Source organism: Onychostoma macrolepis, chromosome 24 (genome assembly GCF_012432095.1).
Source record: "Onychostoma macrolepis isolate SWU-2019 chromosome 24, ASM1243209v1, whole genome shotgun sequence".
Classification (NCBI taxonomy): Eukaryota; Metazoa; Chordata; class Actinopteri; order Cypriniformes; family Cyprinidae; genus Onychostoma; species Onychostoma macrolepis.
Genome location: NC_081178.1, coordinates 1,156,778 through 1,179,716, shown reverse-complemented (window position 1 = coordinate 1,179,716; position 22,939 = coordinate 1,156,778). Strand labels below are relative to the sequence as shown.

General features: G+C 35.9%; 2 protein-coding genes across 2 annotated transcripts in view; both read right to left on the bottom strand.

The window, feature by feature from the left end:
• rheb (Ras homolog, mTORC1 binding) overlaps positions 1 to 9,759 on the bottom strand; it is a 19,309-nt gene extending 9,550 nt beyond the window's left edge. Inside the window, exons 1-4 of the mRNA XM_058765989.1 lie at positions 9,493 to 9,759; positions 3,444 to 3,515; positions 1,327 to 1,394; positions 358 to 440 (exon numbers count right to left, since the gene is read on the bottom strand). Of these exons, the coding sequence (XP_058621972.1) occupies positions 358 to 440; positions 1,327 to 1,394; positions 3,444 to 3,515; positions 9,493 to 9,544 (275 nt within the window). The 5' untranslated portion in view covers positions 9,545 to 9,759. The remainder of the gene's footprint in view (positions 1 to 357; positions 441 to 1,326; positions 1,395 to 3,443; positions 3,516 to 9,492) is intronic.
• Positions 9,760 to 10,557: 798 nt separating this feature from the next.
• On the bottom strand, positions 10,558 to 14,751 carry LOC131533398 (uncharacterized). Its single transcript, XM_058765717.1, has 5 exons — positions 14,542 to 14,751; positions 13,455 to 13,609; positions 12,907 to 13,106; positions 12,509 to 12,717; positions 10,558 to 12,034 (listed from the first exon to the last, which is right to left on the bottom strand). The coding sequence occupies exons 1-5, from the start codon at positions 14,734 to 14,736 to the stop codon at positions 11,840 to 11,842; spliced, it is 954 nt and encodes a 317-aa protein (XP_058621700.1). The 5' UTR covers positions 14,737 to 14,751; the 3' UTR covers positions 10,558 to 11,839.
• Positions 14,752 to 22,939: the final 8,188 nt, after the last annotated feature.

The following is a 22,939-nucleotide window of genomic DNA, read 5'->3' as shown; positions in this document are numbered from 1 at the left end:
TTAATCAGAGGATAAAATCACTGTAAAACATCTCGTGGCTTATTGCATCATTCATAAAGCAATAAAAGACCTCCGCTATCTTCACCAGAAACTAAAGCACGACTAACAGTCCCTTAATGTCCAGAACATCAAACCTGATCTTATTTCATAACTCTGTGAGCGAGCGGAGATCTTCTAGAAATAAGACGTCGTGTCACAAACTAATGAGAATTCAATCAGATGCAATGTTTTATTCATAAACCATATTCTGGCAGTCATCAGCAGCAGATTTTCATCTTCACTTCCGGAATCAGCCTCAAAGCCGACTGTGCTTCAAAGAGAAAACCTGAGAAATGATCCAGCATCAGCATCTCTTACCTTTTATTTGACGTGACTGAATACACCAGAATGTAGCCGTTGATGTCTATGGAGTACGTCTGAGGGAAAATCGAGTATTCGTCCTGAAAGAAGAATTCAAAACACACTTCAGGAGATCAAACCAAAATTCCATTCTAAGAATTCATGACTTGATGCTTTTATAAGAACATTTTGCCATCAGTGCAGTGTTACTTTAGAATTACTAATAAACTAATATATTTATTAATATTTTGCATTAGATTGTACATTTTCAGTTTCCATTTAAAATTTTAGTTTCAATTTTATTATGTTTTTAAAAATATTTTTATTTAGCTTTCATTTATTCTTATTTCAGATTCATTCATTTTAGTACATCAAATTAAACTTGTTTTATTTTGGTTAAATTTTCAGTTTTTTAGTTTAAGTTTGTCATCTAATATTTATTAGTGCTGTCAAACAATTAATCACGATTAATTGCATACAAAAAAGTTTTTATTTGCATAGCAGCGTGTGTGTGTGTTATGTGCATATTTAATATGTATATATAAACACACACACATAGTACATATTTTGAAAATATTTACATGTCTATATATATATATATATATATAATAAATAAACATTTAATATATAAACATAACATTTTTCTGAAATATATACACATGCATGTGTGTGTATTTATATATACATAATAAATATACACAGCACACACACATTATGTAAACAAAAACTTTTATTTTGGATGCGATTAATCGTTTGACAGCACTAATATTTAATTTCAGCTATATTTCAATAAGCAAACGAATTAATTTTTTGTGATTTTAGTTAAAAACAGCAACACTGCATCTGTGTCTAGCTGTGCCCAATTCATTTCTGCATTAAAATGTGTTTCATAATCCTGCGTTTTCACTGGTACTGGACTCCTGAACGTTTGGTATTGCTGTAAAGTATTTATTTTTTTTAAAGTGTAAATACAGACGTGTTTCTCACCTGTCCGGCTGTGTCGACCAGCTGCAGGTGATACTCCTGACCGTTCACTGTGATCATTTTCGTAAATGCTGAAAAAAAGAAATAAGTCACCAGATCAAAAAACAGAAAAATTGTGAAATATTATCAGAATGTAAAACAGCTGTTTTCTATGTGAATATGTGTTAAACTGTAATTTATTTCTGTGATGCGCAGCTGTATTTTCAGCATCATTACTGCAGTCTTCAGTGTCACATGATCTTCAGAAATCATTCTAATATGCTGATTTGCTGCTCAACAAACATCTCTGATTATTATCAATGTTAAAAACAGTTGTTCTGCACAATATTTTTGTGAAAACCGTCATACATTTTATTTTGTCAAAAAGAAAGGGATTGGCCAAGAGTTCACGATGCAAATAATGAAATAAAGTCTCAATTCTCGAAGGTATTAAACTGTTCGGAATGGATTAAATCATGAAAGCGTCTCATAGTCTCACGTCTCTCTGAACATTCAGCAAAGAGCCGTAACAGAAAACTTATTTTCAGTGACAAATTTATAAAGTTTTAATTTGACTGCTGTCGCACAAACACTGAAGTTTCCTTCAGCAAATACAAATCTAGCTATTACAAACTAAAAGTTAAAATGTTTTTTACACTCAGGAGAGTTTTTCGGACCTTTATCAACAAGCTCAGAACAGAACAGTGGAGGCGGAGTCATCACGGTGGAAGCCACACCCACTTTACTCAAGCCCCACCCCTACGAGTCGACTCAAACGGAAGGCTGCATCCTCCGCAGGTCACATTTGTAGGCTGCATTACATTACATTCACGAGTCATAAACATATTACAACAATTTACACTTAACTAAGAATAATAGTCAAATTTATAACTATTAATATACTAAAATAAGATCTTCTTTATGACGCATGCAGCCTACAAATGCGACCTCCGGAGGATGCAGCCTTCCGTTTAAGAAACGGCCTCAAGTCTGTTCCAGCTGCATTATGATCTGCCTCTTTAAGAATATCCCATCATAAGCTAATGATAAAACAACGTCTGCTCTATTTAAACAGCTGCTCAAAGTCGCAGTGACCTCGAGAGCAGAATCAGTTCATCTGGAGCTTCACTGCGTCTGTGATCAGCAGCAAAAGAGCTGATGCTGCATGCACACACACACACACACACACACACACACACACACACACACACACACACACACACAGTTACATCATCCTGACAGCAGACACATCAGGAGAATCAAGAGAACCAGGGTTTACCTTCACAATAACACACACATGCAGGAAAACATACACTCAGATTATTACACACACACACACACACACACACACAACAAGCCATTAAAGGTAAATAAGTCTGTCCAAATCAACCACAACAAACATCATCATCTGGTTTTAAATATAATATATAAGTGCATACTGTTGTTGTTTTTTTTTTTTTTAGTGTTTCTCTTATAACAAAAAAACAACAACAATACAGTGGATTTCAATTTACAGAAATAAAAAAAATGAAGACAAAGTCCTTAATAACGAAAGCTAAATAAATAAAGATCACAGCAGTAACATCCTAAAACCCATTTAAAAAAATACTACTACTACTAATAAATCATTCAAAAATACTACCACTACTAATAATAATAAAACTAAAAGAATTTTCTGCTAATAGTGATTTTAAGCTTAATTTTTAAGTTCAACAATTCTGATTCCACTTAATTCTGTTTTTTTAATAACTGCATTATTCATCATGTAATGCTTGTGAGGAAGCATCACATAATTGATCTTAACTATTGAATCACAGCATTTACTTCAACAAAACTCTGCTACGGACATTCAACTTAAGCTACACGTCAAGTTATTAATGAACAACTCGTCAGCAATGATTTAAATCTGAGATGTTACACATATCGAATAAGATATGACAGAATGACGCGCAGTTCAGTGAGTCAAACCGAATGATTCAGTGAGTCATAATCACAGAACTGATTCATAACAGAGTCATTCATTGATGAATCAGACTACACTAGTCATAAGGACAGTAAAACTGCATATTATCTATGGTCAACCTTACATTATTATGATTATGATTAATTTTGCAGTAGGATGTGATCTCTGATTCACTTACTGTTTTCAATCGTGGGGTCGTAGGAGTCGACAAACTGGCCTTCCACAAACTGTATTGTCAAGGAGGATTTCCCTGAAACACAGAAACATCACAGTCAGAAAATCACCATCTTCAGCTTCAGATCATGAACTTACATCATGCATCAAGATCACAGAATACACGCACATGCATGTTAAAATCAGAGAGATGCAACAATCTAATCATAATGCCAACTGAAACTAATTTCACAACCAAATGGCGTAATCTATCAAGAAACGTCTTTTTAATGCAAAGTATTATTTCTCTGATTTTCATTCTTGTACTGAATTTACTGAAGCGTGTGAACGTCTGCTGATGAAACATCTCCATTCAGAAGAGCGTTTGTGATGAAGCTGCCATAGTGGTAGTAATGCAGGACACACACACACACACACACACACACAGAAACGAGTGTGTGGGCAGATTCGCCCTGCAGCCTGTTGCTATAACAACGGCCAGTTCCTCTGCATCCAGCGTTTGTAAATGCGATCTCTCATTCACAGGGAAAAGCCCACAGGAACGCTCCGGAACGGAAGCACAGCTATTTGAAGGACAGACGCACGTTTGATCAAACCGGCGATGGATTCCAAACAGCATTCTTCAATGAGAACAAACAAACAAACACTGAATCCATCACGAATAAACTGCATTGTGAAAAGCAGGCATTGCTAAAGTCTTTTTACACAACTCTAGCCATTGCGTCACCTTTTATATGGCTTTTATAAGACCAAACTAAATTTACATTTTGTCAGTTACATTTAAATCAGGAATAAAGTGTAACATTTGTATCAACTGTCTCATGAGCTCAAATGATACATTCAAAAACAAACAAACTGTCAAAAAAAGATGATTGGCTCTTTAAAATGTTAGGCGGGGCTACAGTCACATAAAAGGTGTTTTTATGATTTCTCTTATTGATATATTTAGCTACAATCGATGGCTATATCAGCTTGACATGTTATTACAGGGCAAACACCGATTAAACCATCACAATCTGACTCCATTCTTGGAGTCGCAATCAGATTCCAAAATCATTCTTGATCTACTTTTTTTTTTAATTAATAAGTTTACCAACTTTGAATATCAAATTTATTTGTGCATTTTTATTAAATTACTTGTACAAGAAGTTTAAAACAATTACAAATTAATAACAAATCGAAACGACTATGTCAAGAATTATAAACAAATAAATATAGCTTCAAAACATAGAAATATAAATAAAGGGGAAGCAAAAAACACGTCACAATCAATAAACAGAAAGTGTATGTGAAGTATGTGAAAGTTTCCAGACAAGCAGTGATAAATTTGTATTTTTTTTCCTGAGCATTACTTATCCGTTTACCAAACAAGACGATAAATACAAACATTTTACAAAATTAAACTTCGAAAACGGATTAAAATTTTTATATACACAACCCTATAAAATATTTTTTAAATGTACTTCTGATAAAAAATTATTTTCAGTCCATCTTATAAACAAAAAGGACCTATGAAGTTTTAAAAATTACAACTATGAGAACGACACAGAGGAACAATATCATTGGAATCACTTTCAAAACTATTCATTTCTAGCTGATGAATGATAAAAACATCGACAGCCAATCAGAATCCACCCGACTTTAACGAGCTTGTGTATTTAAAGCAGCAGACAACAAGAAAACTCTAGGCGTTTATATTTATAAAGACGCTAATATCATTATCATTATGGTTCTTGGTGTAAACAGGCCTTCAAAGTTTGTCGTCTTAATAAAAGTCATTGTCTTACGACATTAAAAATGTATTTACTAGAGGTCAACTGACAGTGGATTTTATCAGTAACGATAACTAGGTTAGGCCACACTGACCGATAACTCATTAATCAACCAATATTTTCTTTAAAATGGATAAAACAAAAAACAAAAACAAAACAAAAATCATAATACTCTAAGTAAAACAATGCTGAACTTTATTGCAAGTAAAACCGTACTAGCATAAATCTTGAAAATGTACTGTACTTTTTAAATTAATGTTCATTTTAAATATCAATATAGGCCTATTAATTATACCTTGATCATTCATGATAGTTCATAATGCATTAACTACTGTTAAAAGAAACCACTTTAAAATGTAAAAATGTATTAGTAAATGTTGAAACTAACAATGAACAATACTACTACAGCATTTCACAACTTAACAGTTAATGTTAGAAACGGACTCTTATTGTAAAGTGTTACCATTTCATACAAATACAAACAAGATGTTTTCTAAATCTCAAAAACTCCACGAGGCATCAATGATTTGGCGATCAATGAAGTCGCTCTCTTAAACTATCGGTATGGATTTCGCCGAAAACTGACTGTTCTAGCAATCAGTTATCGGTACCGATAAATTGGCAAAACTGATCAATCGATCGACCTCTAATATTTACAACTGGGCCATCTATTATAATGTCTCTGGAAGACGGAGAGAAGAGGATGAAAGCTTGATTAAGTAAGTGATTAATGACGTCAACCAAAAAAGAAAACCATTTGAGATGAAGCAAGTTGAAAAAATTAATTTGTTTCCATTAGAACAACATCATTGATAAATCCTTCACAATCAGAGCAGGAATATGAATTAAGAGTCTATAAAAGGCAACATCTATCGCATTGCTACATTTGAGTTGTTCATCCCAAGCGTTTCTCGATCGTAAAGCCATTAGAGAGCAGCAGCAGCAGCCCTGCCCTCCCTCCGCTTTAATGGAAGCGCATCGGATTTCAAGCATCCTTCCTCATCAGCTCTATAAATAGAGCGTGAAACAGGAGCAAACGCATCAGGAACATATAGTTCCCATCGCCGCGCGTGACCCTGCAAACAAAGCCCAGATGTGGGCGGTCAGTGACCGGTGGAGTGGACATGCAGAGATCCTCCTACACCGAGCGCTGACGTCTGAAGCGAGCAGGAATACTGTACATTTCCATAATCAGACGGGTTTAATGACTTCATACTCCATTGCTTTTGGAAATCAGAGAGTTTATGGATGGTTTGAGACTCCACAGAAGGCACTGAGTCCATCATTAGACACTATACGGCCTCCGGTAGTATAGACTAGTGAAGGTTACTGCATTGACATACATTTAGCTGTGAGCCAGAAACGTGCTCAACCGGAGGTCCAAACATACATCACGTTATCTGAGGATAATGCTCACATGCATCTGCCATTTTGAGGCCTGAAATGACCTTGAGTTGACAGCTTTATTAAAAATCAAACAAAGCAAACATGTATTTTAAATGCATGCTTTTACTAAATATGTTCAATACAGGTCAGATTCGACACAAGACATTTTTAGACAAAAATCTAACGTTTTTTTTGGTTTAAAAAAAAAAAAAAAAAAAAAAAAGTTTAATCGTTTGTAGTATGAACATCTAATAAAAAATGAAATACAACAAATTGAAATATTAAATACAATTTGTAAAAACCCAGTCATATACTTTTACAGTTTTTATAGTTTTTTTTTTTAGAATTTAAAATGGGTTTTTACCGTTTTAGTATTTTAATTTTAATTAAAGTTTTATTAATTTTGTATAGTTTTGTCATTTTAGTAGCTATTGTTTTTTATATGTATTTTATATATTTTATTATATATTTTAGTATATCAAGTTCAAGTAAAATGAAAACGTTATTTTATTTCGGTTTACATTTAAGATTTTTTTTGTTAATGGTTTTACATTTTTATTTGAGTTAACTATAATAACCCTGATGAACCTACATTTTGGTGACTGAAAATATTAGTCTGAAACAGTATTAAAAAAATTATTTTAAAAAATACATAAATAAATAAATACATTGGTTCAATAAAATATATTTTGGTTCTAAAGGGCTATAGTCATTGACTGAAAAAGTGACATTAAAATAGCGCTTCTCTGACCAAAGTTGAAATATGTAAGATTTGTTCAGCTGAAATACTGACATGTGAGGTCAATTACTCAAATTTTATAACAAAACCTTCTTTATGTCTCTGCTTTCGACAACATGCCACCTTAATTTCATTCTGCTACAAAAAAAACATTTGGTGCATTTATTTGTTTATATACATACACTACACTGAACAAACATACTCGATTTCACTGTGGCTTGAGGTTGAAACTGAGTGCAGTGTGTACAAAGAATCCATGCTAAATGTTTGGTCAGGATTGCGTGAACCGAACGGTCCCCAAAGGCTGATCTCCACTCATGTGTGTCCTGATGTGATGTTGGCATGTTCTCTCAAGCGTCACACACATCAGCAAACGTGTGTTCTGTGTAAACGCTGTACCGCAGAGAGAAGAAATCTGCTCTAAATGACAAAATACAAGCCACCAGATCAGGATCCGGCTCCAGAGGGCTGATGGGAACGATCAGAGTTTGACATTCTGAGTCAATCATTGTGCAGATCCAGAAGAAACCATCACATGTCATCCGGAAAACTGTTTTAGCCATAAACCACCATGAAACCATGGATGTCAAACGCCAAAAATGGACAAAAATAAGTCTCCTAAACTCATTCTAGACTCCTAAAGTTTTCACAGAAAACCTTCCCTTCAACACCAAACATCTCGTTAGTTAATCTGAACACCATACAAATGAGATTTGATATTTACAGACATGAGGGTGAGTAAATAATGATATTTCAATTGTTGGATGAATTATTCCTCTAATATGCGCAATGAAAACATTAAATATCCATGCAGAATTAATTCTACACAACACTCATGTTTGAGATCAGATGTGTGTCTTATCCAAGAATTCATTATAAATATAAGCTTGGTTTCAACCGAAATTGTTGTTTTATTTATTTCTGATACATCTTAGAATAGATAACTGACATAATCCTGATATATAGAGTGTATATGTTATAGATGTTGATATATATGTTGAGATGTAGACACATTAACAGATTTTAACGTATTTGTACACATTATTTACCTAAAAATATATATAAAAAAGGTTTTTAAAAAGCATTATTTATTAATATTGAGTGTTCATTGGAAATGAAATAAGGTAGCAGGTTATTGGCTGATGCCGATAATCTCAAAATATCGGTCAAATATCGGCTGCTATATCGGTTGATTATTGATATAGGTCATAATTCAGACTTGGATCTGGTCTCTGATTGGACAAACCTGCACAACATCAAAATATGAATGATTCAGAAATAATGTATTAATTCAGTTTATAGATCAGGTGTTTTTAATATGTCGAAAAAAGTTTAGGGGGGAAAAAAACTGTTAAAATATAAAAATGAATAATAATAAAAGATTAAAAAAAGCATAATTATATTAAAATAAATAATCGTTTATATTATTACATTTAAAAATGCAGCAAGTAAACCATAAACAATATTATTTAGCCATTTAAAAACATAAAATAAATAAATGCATAAAATACATCAACCAGTGCAACACTTATAGTATGTAGATAAGCTTAACAAAATAGAATAAATAGAAACTATAATTGTTTTCTAAATATAATATTAGACTGGTCTAATATACCCTATATAGTATAGTATACCAATATAAACTGGGTCTTTCTACATGAAAATATACAGCATAGCTGCCTTTTAAATGTTAAGTTGAGAGTCCCTCACATGAGGATGCTCATATTTGGGGCCTGTGGTATTTAAAAGATTGAAAACCTCATAGAAATAACACGAAGCTCCTCTAAATGAATACAGGCCTCTGTGAGATGCTGACATATGTATACAAGATACGAACAGACACACAGAATGAAAATGCATGAAACATAATGCATGCATACAGACAGAATAAGCACTCTGACACTGGACTGAGGCCTGATGCAGAACAGCATTCACATCTTAAAGATAAGTTTGGGAATATGCATGAGGATGCAGGGTGTGTTTTAGTATCTTATGTGTCACAAAGCATGCATACTTCAGCTCGTGCTTAAATGCATGCGCTAACGAGGATGCAGCGCGCGCATGGGGTGACATTCACGAATATCATGCATGCGGGAAATATCAAAAGCTGATGCAAACGATGCATAAAATGCAAGGCTGCCGCTCCAGCCACTTACCGACGGATCTGTAGCCCAGGACGGCGATCTTTCGCGATTTCGGCTGCGGCATCTTTATTTATTCCCTACCACATCAATATCCACATGTAAGAGGCTTTTCTGGTCTGGAACGAACGAAATCACATGGATTTGATCCGGTATTGCGTTTCAACGTCGTGAAGACTGAAGGGGAGAAAGTATTAGATCCGTTCCGCCGAATGAAGCGAATATTTTTGATAAATTACGAGGAAAGTCTCAGACTCTGCGTCACTGCCCACCGCAAGCCTGCGTTAATTATGCAAGAATAAACGCGCTGGATTGGCGGAGCTCGCCCTGAGAGGCGGGACCTATCGCTGTTAATCGTACAGCGATTGGTTAAACGGGACTCCACGGTTCTAGAAGTGCGAATGTGATTGGATGACTGCGGTTGTCAATCACGAGATGCCGGATTACACACATTCACATGCGATTTACAGTTTTTTTGACTTGAAAAGTGTCTTTCGACGGACATTACATGAATTTAAGTGCCACTGATGGTGGATCATCAACTCAAATTTTAAAGATAAATATTACTTTTTCCTTTCTTTTTTTTAACCATAATTTCACAATTAAATGAAAAAAAAAATAATTTTCCACTTTGAGTTAACATGAAAAACCGACAGTTTATTAAGAAATTAAGAGGTGTTTCTGCATTTTTGTCTTTCTCATCAAGATTAAAAACAAAAAAAACCTTTTCTTTGGTTGTTCTTGATGTGGATGGGAAAAAGCCTAAATATCAGTCTCTGCTGCCCTCTTCTGGACAGACAAACATACACACAAGCTTTAAATTCATTTTTTTCCATAATCATAAACAGCAACCATCAGTAACCTATTAACTTATAATCACCGTTTGTCTTGATCTTTTCCACTTTCTTATTGTTGTCATTCATATGCATCTTAAATTAATTAGTTTAGTCCCTTATATAAAACACTTCATATTATCATGTATGAAATGTGCTATAGGCCTATAAATAAATTTGCCTTGCATTTATTTAACCTGATCAAGTCAGACTGAGTCATATCCTCAGAAATCAGACGAAAACAATATGAGGTGACAAATAGACTATTTTTATTTTCCTTAAAAAAAACAACTATCTACTAACACCAAACAATGTACCTCATCTGATATTCAAAACGCTCAGAAAAACAAGGCTAACTAGTTGTTTCATAGTTTTAGTTGTCTTTCCATCTCCAAATCATTTTCCCAATTTAACACTGTTTGTTATGAAATGCTTTCAGCATGCTGGTTAATAATCATAAATGTAGATAAATAAAACAAATGTTATCGCCCAGCCTGAAATATAAGCTTTTTTAATGCTATTTGAGCATAAAAACATTATTTATGTGACAGTTAATTTTACATTTTGTTGAAATATGTTACTGTGTGGCATATTTGTGTTATTCCAGTATTTCCTGATTCATGTAGATAGGACTTGGTCTTGGATGGCTGAAATAACCTAGTGTTGGGTGTAATGCATTACTAAGTAATTAATTATTGTAATTAATTACTTTTCCCTTAAAAAAAAAAAAAAAAAAAAGGTAGAGTAAGGGATTACTCTTAATTTGTCTGTAATTTAATTGCAGTTATTTCTGATGTAATTGCATTAAATACTGTATAGAAATATAGAATGCTTTATAAAACAACAGTGGATTTAACATCAAAATTTAACATCTGATATTAAAATAGGTTTTTAATGCAGCCTTCTCTCTGTATATAGTTTGGTCAGTTCAAGAATCATTTATGCAATTTTATATTATGTATCTTATAGAATTAAAAGCAGTTTCATGTCTATTCTTCACCTGATCGAGGTTGATACGGGATTTAGAAAGTATTAAGTAATACAATACTTTTGAGAGAGAGAGAGAGCACACTGTAAAAAGTGATAAGTTGACTTAACTTAGGAAAAAACTGAGGAAAGCCTTTTAAAAGTACATTTTAATAAAAAAAATAATAAGTTAAGTGAATTGTCAAGTTCACTTAACTTTATTTAAAAGATTATTATTTACTTAAAATTATTTAAGGCAACGGGTTTCCTCAATTTTTTACTTATCACTTTCAACTTATCACTATTTACAGTGTATTAGTCATGTGGACACACTACATGATTATATGATATATACCATAATGAACTGCAAAGCGATTTTAACCAGAGATACAGCACGGTTGAGAAACAGAAATAATGATATCCATAACACCAACTCGCTAAAGAATATTCACGTGGAATTGTATAAGAGCTGTAAAGATTACAAAGCATGGCCAGAGAAGCTGTATGCATTAATATGCGCATGCATTACAAGGAGCATTTAGTTTAAAGTGTGCGAGGAAGCATCAGTTCTCGGCGGCGGTGGATGAATACTGTGGACTGATCTGCTTCAGCTTCATCATGACAGACTCGAACTGCTCCTTCCGTTCATCCTCTGAGAGTGAAGACGGATTGATCTCCAGGAACTTATACACGTCTTTAGACTGAACGCTGAAGACACCTTGTACAGTTCGACAGCATCCACCGAATGACTTCCAGTGCTGAAGGATCAAAGCCACAGACACATAAAAATCACACACCTGTTCACTGCATAGTGAAGAAAGCGACATCGTTCACTATATAGGGAATGAAAACAAGTGAGCGAATGATAATACAGTACGGATAATAGATAAATATAACTCAATAACATATTTAATAGTTTTATTTCTTAATAATTAGCAATAAGTGAGCATACCAAATGGTCACTAGACTACTCAACATAAAAGAAAACAAAGTGTTTTGAATCAAGCGAGGCTTTTTTTCCGTCCTCAGAGAAGAGATCTGAAATACAGCTCTTCTGAGATGGACAGAATCCTCATCTGGCCTTAAAAAGCATTATGAAATAACCATAATTTTGGTTTTGTATATGTGAATAAGCTTTTATTATTATTTTTATTTTAAGGTAAATAATAGAGAGTTATTCCCAGCAAAGCTTCTTTAGAGAATAATAATCAAGGGTGTAATGTTTATGTAACCTCTGCCGCTGCTTCAATGGAGGTCAGAAACTCCTCCTTCATGTCGTCCAGGTCCTCGGTGAGATTGTCCCCAACAACGGTCTTGTCTTTCAGCGTGTCCAGAACAGATCCCACTCTCACCCAGAACTTCTGAAGCTGGAGCAGAATTTGCTGGATTCGAGAAAGATACAGCTGGACCTTCTTCAGGTGGACAGAGCTGTAAATCACACCTGGACAAACAACATCAGATATTTTTGATTTTAGACCATTTCAACTTGATTTGGTGAGTGTGTATAAAGCAGGATATGTAGCTTTTTTTAATTCATGCTGGGACACAGAAACATCAACACAAACTAAAACAGAAATAGAGGCACGACTGTAGATCATTTTCATAATAAACGTCTGAAAGAGTCTCTCACCCAGCTGCTTTCTGGAAAGGTTCAACTGCTGCTGAAGTTCAGTCAGATGGTATGTGGACATCAAACCCCTGTTTTCTTTGATCAGCTGCTCCGCACTCTTCATCTTCTCTAAGCGTAGAGTTTCTTTTTCTTCTTTTTTTTTCTGTAGCTGAATCACATCAATGGCACACAACGCCACACTCTGGCTGTGTTGTTCATACCTGAATACGAGAATGAACCGATAGTCAGAGCTGTACACTTGTGTGATATACAGTTGCTGATATACTGTATATAGTGTTATTCTGTTTCAAGCTTTCAGAGCTGCACTGCTCGCACTGATATGCATCGTGTAAGATATTAAGACTTTATATTTATATTTTATCTCAAAAACGGTTTTAGCTTTTTGTTTTTAGCTTAAAACTCTGTTGTGTTACACTTACAATTAAAATTCTGAAAACAATTAAAAACATAATTCTGTGCAATTTTGCTCATCGGTGAAATGCATCTTGTTAAAAATGCATCTTGTTTTTTTTTTGGCAGTGAAATAGTCTCCATGATAATATGTTCACCTCTTCACTATGTCACCCGCGGCACTAATGATCTCATCAGTCCATGTTCTGGCTTTCTCCAGGTACATCGCACCCAGAAGGGGTTTGTTCTTTTCAACGGTTTTCCTCAGTATTGGGAACAGAGAGGAGTCCAGGTTGGAACTCGTGCCGACACACTACGACAAAACAGCATTCATATACAAGTCATTTAATAACTGTGAAAAAGTTTGTTACTGCAGTACTTTAATATCAGCAAATTTTGAAAACAGATTTTTTTGGAATTTGTTTGGATTTCAGTGCAAAAGGAATGTGACTTTTTTTTTTTTTTCACATTTGAACATGTGAGAATGTATTTTAGTGTCAATGACGTCAATGTTTAGTAATTCATATAAAGTCAGAGCTTTGGGAGAGGGGAAGATTTTCAATTAATTTTCAATTATTTTAGTCTTTTAGTCTGATATAAGTATATGTAGTCTTATATTCACACAAACAATGATATATGACTATCAGACTAAAAGACTAAAATATGCATATACTCAGATTTGATCTTAGAGTCTGTGTATACTAAAATCCACACCAATGTTCGTATTTATAAATCAGTCTTGGTCTAAAACAGAAAAAGTGCTGAGTGAAAAATCTAAGCAATTCTTGCGGCTTGCCATTCTCAAGCGAAGGATTTGGACGTTGACTGGTGCTCTATTATATGTTAATGACATTAATTAGGTGGCGATTGCAAGGCGGAGATCTGAAAGCATTCAGCTGTGCACAATTTCAAGATTATTTTTTATTTTATAATCTTCACATCTGAAAGAGAGGTGTACGCATGTATCCATACAATGATTTCAGTTGTATTTAAATTAATTGTGCAGCCCTGGGCCTATGGAGGGAAATGTAAGACTTTTTAATTTTTTTAATGACCTGTGGATACCATGGGTCACTATAAACTGTGTTATTTTATGGAAAATAGCATCATGAAGATTCTTCAAAAGTAATAGTATACAGGTTAGGAAATGATGTGAGTGAACAAATCATGACAGTATTTTTATTTTTAGGTGTGAAGCTGGACACGACTGACTGGGATTGCTGGTAATGATGAATTCAGTCTCACCTTCATTATAAGAGCCTCAGAGCATCTGAACAGCCGTTGTGTTTCACGATTTAGTTCTCTGATCGGACGCTCCAGCTTTGGGAATTTACCCAGACGCAGGTAAGAGAGATGATAGAGAAGAGCTGTTCGCTCCGCAGACAGAAGGATCTCCTGGATGAACTCTGAACTCCACGGTGAATCTGAGGAACCAAACATTAGTAATGGTTTATAACTATCTTCAGGCTTGATTCATAGGTGAACTGGGTCAGTAACATTACACATGTAAAACGTTCTAGTTTTACAAAAAAGCTTATTTTACAGCTACAAAGTTTCATTTGTGAGTGCATCTCAGTATTTCCATACATTTAAATATCTTTTGTTCACACAGAATGCGTTCTTGTGTTCCACTGCCCTGCTTTCTCATTTCTGTAGAGCTTTATTAACCCCCTTGGTGCAATTAATTTAGACTGTCGTGGTGCTTCACATATACAGCCAACACTTAACACACACATACAAATACTCAAAATACACCAAATACAAACAAAAATATGCACATTAAAAGAGTTAAGCTTCCTCAGCAGCACAAACAATCTTTGGTGTGACTTTTAATAATTGCATTAGCATTTTGATAAAAATTCAACCTATTATCAATAATCATTCCTAAATGCTTGTATTCCTCCACTACTGTACATCCACCTGTGTGTCATTAATTACCAGCTGTTAAAGTGCAAGTGTTTTCTTACTAAGTTTAATGATAATCGTTTTGGTTTTGACACATTCAGATATAAGTATATGTAGTCTTATATTCACACAAACAATGATATATGACTATCAGACTAAAAGACTAAAATATGCATATACTCAGATTTGATCTTAGAGTCTGTGTATACTAAAATCCACACCAATGTTCGTATTTATAAATCAGTCTTGGTCTAAAACAGAAAAAGTGCTGAGTGAAAAATCTAAGCAATTCTTGCGGCTTGCCATTCTCAAGCGAAGGATTTGGACGTTGACTGGTGCTCTATTATATGTTAATGACATTAATTAGGTGGCGATTGCAAGGCGGAGATCTGAAAGCATTCAGCTGTGCACAATTTCAAGATTATTTTTATTTTATAATCTTCACATCTGAAAGAGAGGTGTACGCATGTATCCATACAATGATTTCAGTTGTATTTAAATTAATTGTGCAGCCCTGGGCCTATGGAGGGAAATGTAAGACTTTTTAATTTTTTTAATGACCTGTGGATACCATGGGTCACTATAAACTGTGTTATTTTATGGAAAATAGCATCATGAAGATTCTTCAAAAGTAATAGTATACAGGTTAGGAAATGATGTGAGAGTGAACAAATCATGACAGTATTTTTATTTTTAGGTGTGAAGCTGGACACGACTGACTGGGATTGCTGGTAATGATGAATTCAGTCTCACCTTCATTATAAGAGCCTCAGAGCATCTGAACAGCCGTTGTGTTTCACGATTTAGTTCTCTGATCGGACGCTCCAGCTTTGGGAATTTACCCAGACGCAGGTAAGAGAGATGATAGAGAAGAGCTGTTCGCTCCGCAGACAGAAGGATCTCCTGGATGAACTCTGAACTCCACGGTGAATCTGAGGAACCAAACATTAGTAATGGTTTATAACTATCTTCAGGCTTGATTCATAGGTGAACTGGGTCAGTAACATTACACATGTAAAACGTTCTAGTTTTACAAAAAAGCTTATTTTACAGCTACAAAGTTTCATTTGTGAGTGCATCTCAGTATTTCCATACATTTAAATATCTTTTGTTCACACAGAATGCGTTCTTGTGTTCCACTACCCTGCTTTCTCATTTCTGTAGAGCTTTATTAACCCCCTTGGTGCAATTAATTTAGACTGTCGTGGTGCTTCACATATACAGCCAACACTTAACACACACATACAAATACTCAAAATACACCAAATACAAACAAAAATATGCACATTAAAAGAGTTAAGCTTCCTCAGCAGCACAAACAATCTTTGGTGTGACTTTTTAATAATTGCATTAGCATTTTGATAAAAATTCAACCTATTATCAATAATCATTCCTAAATGCTTGTATTCCTCCACTACTGTACATCCACCTGTGTGTCATTAATTACCAGCTGTTAAAGTGCAAGTGTTTTCTTACTAAGTTTAATGATAATCGTTTTGGTTTTTGACACATTCAGATATAATTGAATTATAACCCTACTACACCATAAAATAAAATGAAAAATAAAAATAAAGAAATCACACAAAACCGAACCATATTCCTGATCTGGATATGAAACTTGCACTCAATGGATGTCTTTGACCGCTGTAAGGCTGTGTTGCATTGAAAAATAAAAATAAAAATAAAAATTTATTAGGACACGTTATTTGTCAACCTACGCTTATTCCTTTTTTTTAATGCAGTTGTTATGCAGTGGTTATATAATTTTAATATTATGTCAGTACTGGTGGGGCCCATTTTCATGATATTGCCTAGGGCACTAACCCATGGGCCGCGTTTACCAAAAGCATCAAATCTAAGTTGAGATCACTGGTGCCAATGGACTCTACGATCAACTTAGCTCACAATGCTTTTGGGAAACGCAGCCTTGTAAAGACTCGACATAGAGTAGGTTTTTATGTTGCACACTTCTTAAGATTAAGAGAAGAACTGAACGTTCAGTCTTTTGCTTTTAGACTCTAAAATTTCCTTGGTTGACCTTGCAATGTCTTAGATCTGTTCAGAGGTAAATTATGACTAAATTTGTGCCCAATGACATCAAATTAAAACAATTTAATTCAACTCTTTACAGCTTCCTGACATCTGGGCACGTATTCATGAAAAATCTTAGTGCTGAGAGTTGCTCCTAGTAACAAAATTCTAAGAAAATTCTTAGAAATGTGGGTGTTTCCTCTTAAGATTAAAGAAAAGATCCTAGTAAAGAAAAAAGTCATTCAAAAAGCATCTTAACCCTTAAAAGAGGTCTTAAGGTCCAAAATTGTTAGGAGTACGGATGAGGACATTTAAGGGGTTTAAGAGTTTCTTTAGCAGCGGAGAAAATGGACTAAACATGAAGAGGGAGAAGAAATGTGTTGCACACAATGCATGACAGTGAGTTAATAAGACGCTACACATTAGATCGTGCAGGAATCATGTTTATGAAAGATCTTACATTTACATTTACATTTAGTCATTTTGCAGACGCTTTTATCCAAAGCGACTTACAATTGGGGAATACATAAAGCGATTAATCTTGAAGAGGCAATCAGACATACGAAGTGCTTGCAACACCAAGTCTCAGGCATTGTTCAAATAAATACAAACTACCAAAGGAAGGAATAAGTAAAGATAATTTTTTTATTTTTTAGGATGAAGTTTAGGATGAAGTCAAGTGCTGTCGAAAGAGATGAGTTTTCAGCTGTTGCTTGAAGATTGACAGGGATCCAGCATTCCGGATAGAGGTGGGAAGATCGTTCCACCAGCCAGGAATGGTGAATGAGAATGTTCTAGAGAGTGATTTTGCGCCTCTCTGTGATGGTACCACGAGGCGTCGCTCACTAGCAGATCTCAGATTTCTGGAGGGGATGTAGTTTGTTAATAGAGAGTGCAAGTAAACGGGTGCTGAGCCAGTGGTTGTTCTATATGCAAGCATCAGTGTCTTGAACTTGATGCGAGCCGTGACTGGTAGCCAGTGCAGGGAGATAAAGAGAGGTGTAACATGGGCTCGTTGAAGACCAGTCGTGCCGCTGCATTCTGAATCATTTGTAGAGGTTTGACTGTGTTAGACGGAAGTCCAGCCAGAAGAGCATTGCAATAGTCCAGCCTAGAAATGACAAGGGCCTGGACAAGAAGTTGTGCAGCATGCTCCGTCAGAAAGGGCCTGATCTTTCTGATGTTATATAGTGCAAACCTGCAAGATCAGGTCAGCTGATCATCAAAGATTACACCAAGATTTCTGACCGAAGTTGATGGGGTTATTGTTGATGAACCTAACTGGATCGTGAAGTCATGCTGTAGAGTCGGAGTGGCAGGGAGGACAAGAAGCTCAGTCTTTGCCAGGTTGAGCTGGAGGTGATGTTCTTTCATCCATGCCGAGATGTCCGCCGGGCAACCTGAGATCCTTGCAGCTACCGTTGGATCATCTGGTTGAAAAGAGAGGTAGAGCTGTGTGTCATCAGCGTAGCAATGGTATGAGAATCCATGCGCCTGTATGATGGGACCCAGTGATGTAGTGTATGTGGAGAAGAGGAGGGGTCCAAGAACTGATCCCTGAGGAACCCCAGTGACCAGTGTATGTGCTTTGGATACCTCACCTCCCCAGGCCACCCTGAAAGACCTACCAGTGAGATAGGATTCAAACCAGCGAAGTGGAATTCCAGCGATGCCCAGTGATGAGAGGGTGGAGAGGAGTATCTGATGATTGACAGTGTCAAAAGCGGCAGATAGGTCCAGCAGAATGAGGACTGATGATTTGGAATGGGCTTTTGCAATTCGCAGGGCTTCAGTGACCGAGAGAAGTGCAGTCTCAGTTGAATGGCCACTCCTGAAACCTGACTGTTTAGCATCCAGTTTGTCGTTCTGTGAAAGAAACAGTGAGACTTGGTTGAAGACAACTCGTTCAAGTGTTTTCGCTATGAACGGAAGGAGAGAGACAGGTCTGTAGTTTTCTATAAGAGAAGTGTTTAATGTAGGTTTTTTGAGCAGTGGGGTTACCCGAGCCTGCTTGAACGTAGTGGGGAAGATGCCTGTGAGGAGGGATGTGTTGATGATGTGTGTGAGTGCAGGTAAGAGTGTGGGTGAGATTGCTTGGAGAAGGTGTGAGGGGATTGGGTCAAGAGGACATGTTGTAGGATGGTTGGAGAGGAGAAGCTTGGATACTTCAGCTTCAGTGAGTGGACAGAAAGAAAAGATGGGAGTTTTAGCAGTGGATGTGGTAGGGTGAGGGTCCTGTGTGCGTGGAGGTGAAAACTGACCACTGATTGATCTAGTTTTGTCTGTAAAGAAAGTGGCAAAGTCATCAGCTGTAATAGAGGTGGTGGGAGGAGGTGGAGGGGGACAGAGGAGGGAATTAAATGTTCTGAAGAGATTACGCATGTCTGGAGCGCTGTCGATCTTGTTGCGGAAATGTGAGGATTTGGCAGTGTGGACTTTAGCAGAGAAGGATGTGAGCATAGACTGGTACCTACTGAGGTCCGACAGATCGTTTGATTTGCGCCATTTTCTCTCTTAAGATCTTATTTGAGACACGCTAATATCTCCGACACCGCACTGAAATGCCATAGCGCTAGAAATGGACGTAATCACTACAGTAACTACATTAACATATTTGGCAACAGGAAAAATTACACCTGTAATTTCAAAGTGAAGGCTTATAATAAACCCTACTCTTAAAAGCCTCTTTTATTTTCTTCTTGGACAACCAACCAATCACAGTCTTCAAAAGACTGTGTCATAGCTTGCAACGGGGTCAGCCCCGCCTCCTCACTGAGATAAAGTTTTTGTCTTTTTCTCGCTCAGAGTTGCTCTCAGGTTGGTCCTGAATCACTTTTAAGCTAAGACTCCTAGTTAGAAATTTTTAAGCTAAATTAGGAGCTCTCTCAGAGGATTCTTAGAATCTTTAGGAATACGGGCCCTGCAGTCCAGGGTCAAGTCTTTTTCTTTAAGTTTTTTTTCTTCCTCCTGTGTGTATTATATGAAATGGAAACACACAGAACTGTTATTTTAGGCATAATTGATGAGTTTAAAGTGTCTCTCACCTTTGCTGTGAGCCATGGTTTTCTACAGATTGTACACTGGTAAAGCCTCTGGCTGTAAGGTTTCTGAAACTACAACAGAAAGACATGTGAAGCAAGCATGATCAACCAACAATTAAAGGTAACACTGTACAATAAGGTTTAATTTGTTAACTACATTCATTTGTTAGCTACATTAGTTTATGAAACAATACTTCTATAGCACTTATTATTCTTACACTGTGAAAATGATTTTTCAAATTTGTAAATGAAAAAAAGATTGGAGCACGTTTTACAGTAAAAAGCAGTTTTAGCCTTTCCGTTTTGAAGCTTGAAAATGATCTAGACTTTTAATGGCTGGACAAAAATGATGAGGTCTTATGGGTTTGGAATGATGTGATGTAAGTAAATGAAGACAGAATTAAACATTTTTGGGGAACTATCGCTTTAAGGCTGTGCATGGTTTTCCTCTGAATGTAAACAAGTCGTAGCGCATGCGTGTTCTATGTCAGCACGCCATGCTTCGTGATGCTCTCCATAATGGTGGCAGACTGTCCCAGAAGAGAAGAAATCGTTGAATAAAGTCATTATTTTTCTTTTCTTTTCACACAAAAAGTACTCTCGTAGCTTCATAAAATTATGGTTGAACCACTGATCATTTTAACGATGTTCTTACTACGTCTCTGTGCCTTGATCATGGTAGTACCCTTGCTGTCTATGGAGGGTCAGAAAGCTCTCGGATTTCATCAAAAATATCTTAATTTGTGTTCCGAAGATAAACGAAGGTTTGGAACGACATGAGGGTGAGTAATTAATGACAGAATTTTCATTTTTAGGTGAACTATCCCTTTAATAGAAAGTTTACGTTTAATCATCATATTAAGCTATATCGCAATTCTTGTCTTTCCGTCCCTAAATTTAAGATCTCTTGAAATCATAATTAAGACTTTTTTGTACCATTTAAGAGTTTTTAATGGCCTTAAATGTGATACGATCAATTAGAAGACTTTTTGAGGACCCGCGGAAACCCTAAGAACATAATTCAGTGCAAACATTTCTGTCATGCATTTGGCAAAAAGGTTTTGTTGACTATGCATTTTACCTCTGAAATTTGAGGCAAGTGCAACTCTGGCATCAGTTATTTGATTTATTTGATTTGTTGACTTTTTGATCATTACTTGCTCAGTTGGGGACACTTAAAGGTGCCATAGGTGATTGTCTTCAGAAACATTTTTTGTTATTCTGGTTGAAAGTCTCTTCACATCCTGATAGCAATCATTAAGTTAAGTGGTCTAAATGTATTTATCTGTATTTATATATTCTGTGGAAGGTGTAGGACCATGAAATGTTAGTCCAATCAAAACGCTCGGTCCATTCATTCATTCATTCATAAATAAAGGTGACTTGACTTGACTTGATTACAGGTACCCAAGGACGTTTGTCATTAAGGAACACTGAATTATTTTGCTGTTACAATAAAATGTCAATACCAGTTTACTCCATATTAAAATACAAAAATTAATGAAAAGAAAAATTAATAAAATATGTCATAAGAAAGTGCAAAATAGTTTTTAAAATCCATGGTCATTTAAAAGTCTACACTTATAGGTCATTGATCAGTAGTCAACAATCTGTGCCAAACAGGAACCGCGTACTCTAACACAGGGCGCACATATCCTGTATAACCAATAACCATATTATGTTAACCAATAACCCATAACCAATTCTTGATCGAACCCAAAACTTCTTTAGCCGGCGGAGAAGGAAAAGCTTTCTGTTGGCCGAGGACAACATATGATCCACTTGACCATACCATTTCAAATCACTCTGGATGGTAACCCCTAAAACCTTAACAGAGTCACAGATTTTCAAAATGTTCTGATCTATAGAAAGTGATGGCCAAGCTGGTATCTGTTTCATGCGGGTAACATGTAAGACTTTTTTTGAGTTGAGTTTCATTTTATGTTCCTCTACCCAGATGCCAAGATCATTCAGTGTCTGCTGGAGAGTACAGGGCTGATGAGAAGTCCACCTCTGGGTCATGGTCATGTCATCCACATATTTCCAGTGGTCTGTTTGATCCAGGAGAGCATTGTTAATGAGTGTTAGAAAGATTATGGGCCCCAGTATGGTTCCCTGAGCAACTCCACATGAAGGATACTCCCAATCAGGTATCCCTGATAACACACGTCGATTAGACATAAAATGACAAATCCATGGGATGATGCCAGGTCTCACTCCAAGATCCAGGAGGCACTGCACTGCGGGTACGACAGTAGCCTCTTTCCATTGTGTAATAACAACAACACCTTCCGTGAGGGCGCTATTAATGATGTCACAAATGGGGTTGCTGATTTCACATTCAAACTCCTTCAGGGATCATATCTGAACTAACAGGAGGGAGGATTTCAGGTTTCTTGTACACTGATTTCATATTAGTGATAATCATGTCAAGAATCGCTTCACCTCTAGTATTATTCTGGACAACCTGGCAAAATTTGTTATTCAAACAGATATCCTGGACTCTAAGATGATTAAAATCTCCAAGTATGATGAGGCCAATGTCTGGGTACTTAGTACAAAGCAGATCAGATGAGGCTATTAAATGCTCGATGAGTTCATCCTGATGTGATGATTGTGGCAGTGAATACACAACGCACACAGCAATAGCTGATATATGCCTCGGA